Source organism: Aphanomyces invadans, assembly GCF_000520115.1.
Source record: "Aphanomyces invadans strain NJM9701 unplaced genomic scaffold supercont1.45, whole genome shotgun sequence".
Taxonomy (NCBI): Eukaryota; Oomycota; class Saprolegniomycetes; order Saprolegniales; family Verrucalvaceae; genus Aphanomyces; species Aphanomyces invadans.
Genome location: NW_008580190.1, coordinates 295,142 through 296,796, shown reverse-complemented (window position 1 = coordinate 296,796; position 1,655 = coordinate 295,142). Strand labels below are relative to the sequence as shown.

Below are 1,655 nucleotides of genomic sequence, written 5' to 3'. Positions count from 1 at the left end.
AGAATTACGTTCGTACGAGTTGGACGGAGTCGGCTGACGGGCGATGGACCCCGTCCACGTGTACGGGACGACGGCACTTCCCTCGTTCCTCACACGGACCCTTTTCCAGAGCATGTGATGGCGGCGCATGCAATGTGTTGCCGACAACGTCGATGATGATTCAATGCGATCGGTTTGAATTCTTGATATTCGCAAACAGGTTGCGCCGTCCATTCGATGGGAGCAGTCCCCGATGATGTGTCGTTGTACCCGTGTGGTCAAGTCGAATGCTCAACTTGCCCACTCCCCCCGCTGTGGCGATCGGATGCCCTTGGTGCCCCCCGACCAGCTCGGCAGGCAGTACCGTTCGCCCGTTTGTTCGGTACTGTGAGCTATACACTTCACCGGATGACGGCGTTTGGCACCAGCGTCCGTGCACGGTTGTTTCTCTGCACGAACATCGTCGCCGCCTTCGGAGGTTCCATCGACAGGCACGACGGGATCTTTGCCAACAACACTGCCAGCTAGACTTGACGGCCACCACGTCGTGGCAAACTCATCCCGTCGACGCGCGGCACGGTCTGTATTGATCGAGCAACGCCGCTCTCGACCCAGCTCTCGACATCCCATCGTCCCCTCGAAGCGTTTGCCGCCGTAATTAGGTCATCCGATTGCAATCGATCGGCTGTCGACGTGGCATGCACGATGCCACTGCGCCACCGCCCACGCGTTTATTGATCCCAAAGACTCGTTCGGAAGCTTCAAAGAAACCCCACAGTCACCGATTCGGGACCACCTGAACGACGGATCCTTGTCTGGGATCCTTCGCACCACTTGGTACCAACCAACCCCACAGAACAGTCCTGCAGAGTCGCGGTACGAGTCGCTCCTCATGCGGCTCTGATGGTAGCGCCACCCAAACGCGATGTCCCATGATGGATCTGCGCGAGCAACCCAGGGGCGCGAGCACCGTTCGCCAAGGAGCGCCTCGACGCCAGGCTCATGCAGGACGGTAGCAGCCCTGCACGAGCCTGGCGTTGAGGCGCTCCTCGTAGAATTCGCAACTTTCATCCAACGGACATGGTCTCTCAGGATTAAAGTACAGATTGCACATTTCGGTTAGTGGCGGCAACCAAATCCAACTCGAACTTCAATTAAGCCCATGCCCCGACGATGGCCATGGCGGCCGCACCGAGCCACAAGCACATGTAGTTGAGCGATCGCGTACCCCCCGACTTGCTGTGAAACTCGCTGTTGATCGTGTACTGGTACGTGAGCAGCTCGACGATCCCCGTGTAGACCAAGATGCCGCCCGCCACCGAGTCCAGCACGCCGCGGACCCACAGCGACGCCGTCGACGTTTCGCTGTACGAGCTGTGGATGGCGATCCCAACGGCAATGCCCAACGGCGTCGTCAGCGAATACGCGATCGCAGTCAACAAGGACGTGCGGAAGTTGGAGAACGCCGACACGGCCGACGTCCCGACCGCCACGCCTTCGAAGAACTGGTGGAAGCAGATCGCAATGAGCAGCGTGACAAAGCCCGTGCCGGTCGCAACGCCCAAGTTGAGCCCGATGATGACCGAGTGGATCGCGACGCCGATCTCAAAGATGAGCACGTTGATCTTCTTCCGCGTGTCGCTGTTCTTGAGGTCGCCGCCGTGGCTGTGGCTGTG

The 1,655-nt window shown here is 59.4% G+C and overlaps 1 protein-coding gene across 1 annotated transcript in view; it reads right to left on the bottom strand.

Moving 5' to 3' along the window:
- Nucleotides 1–1,133: 1,133 nt before the first annotated feature.
- Nucleotides 1,134–1,655, bottom strand: part of H310_12956 (hypothetical protein) — a gene marked incomplete at both ends in the record, with an annotated part of 1,065 nt that continues 543 nt past the window's right edge. The window contains one exon of the mRNA XM_008880260.1: nt 1,134–1,484. Within this exon, the coding sequence (XP_008878482.1) occupies nt 1,134–1,484 (351 nt within the window). The remainder of the gene's footprint in view (nt 1,485–1,655) is intronic.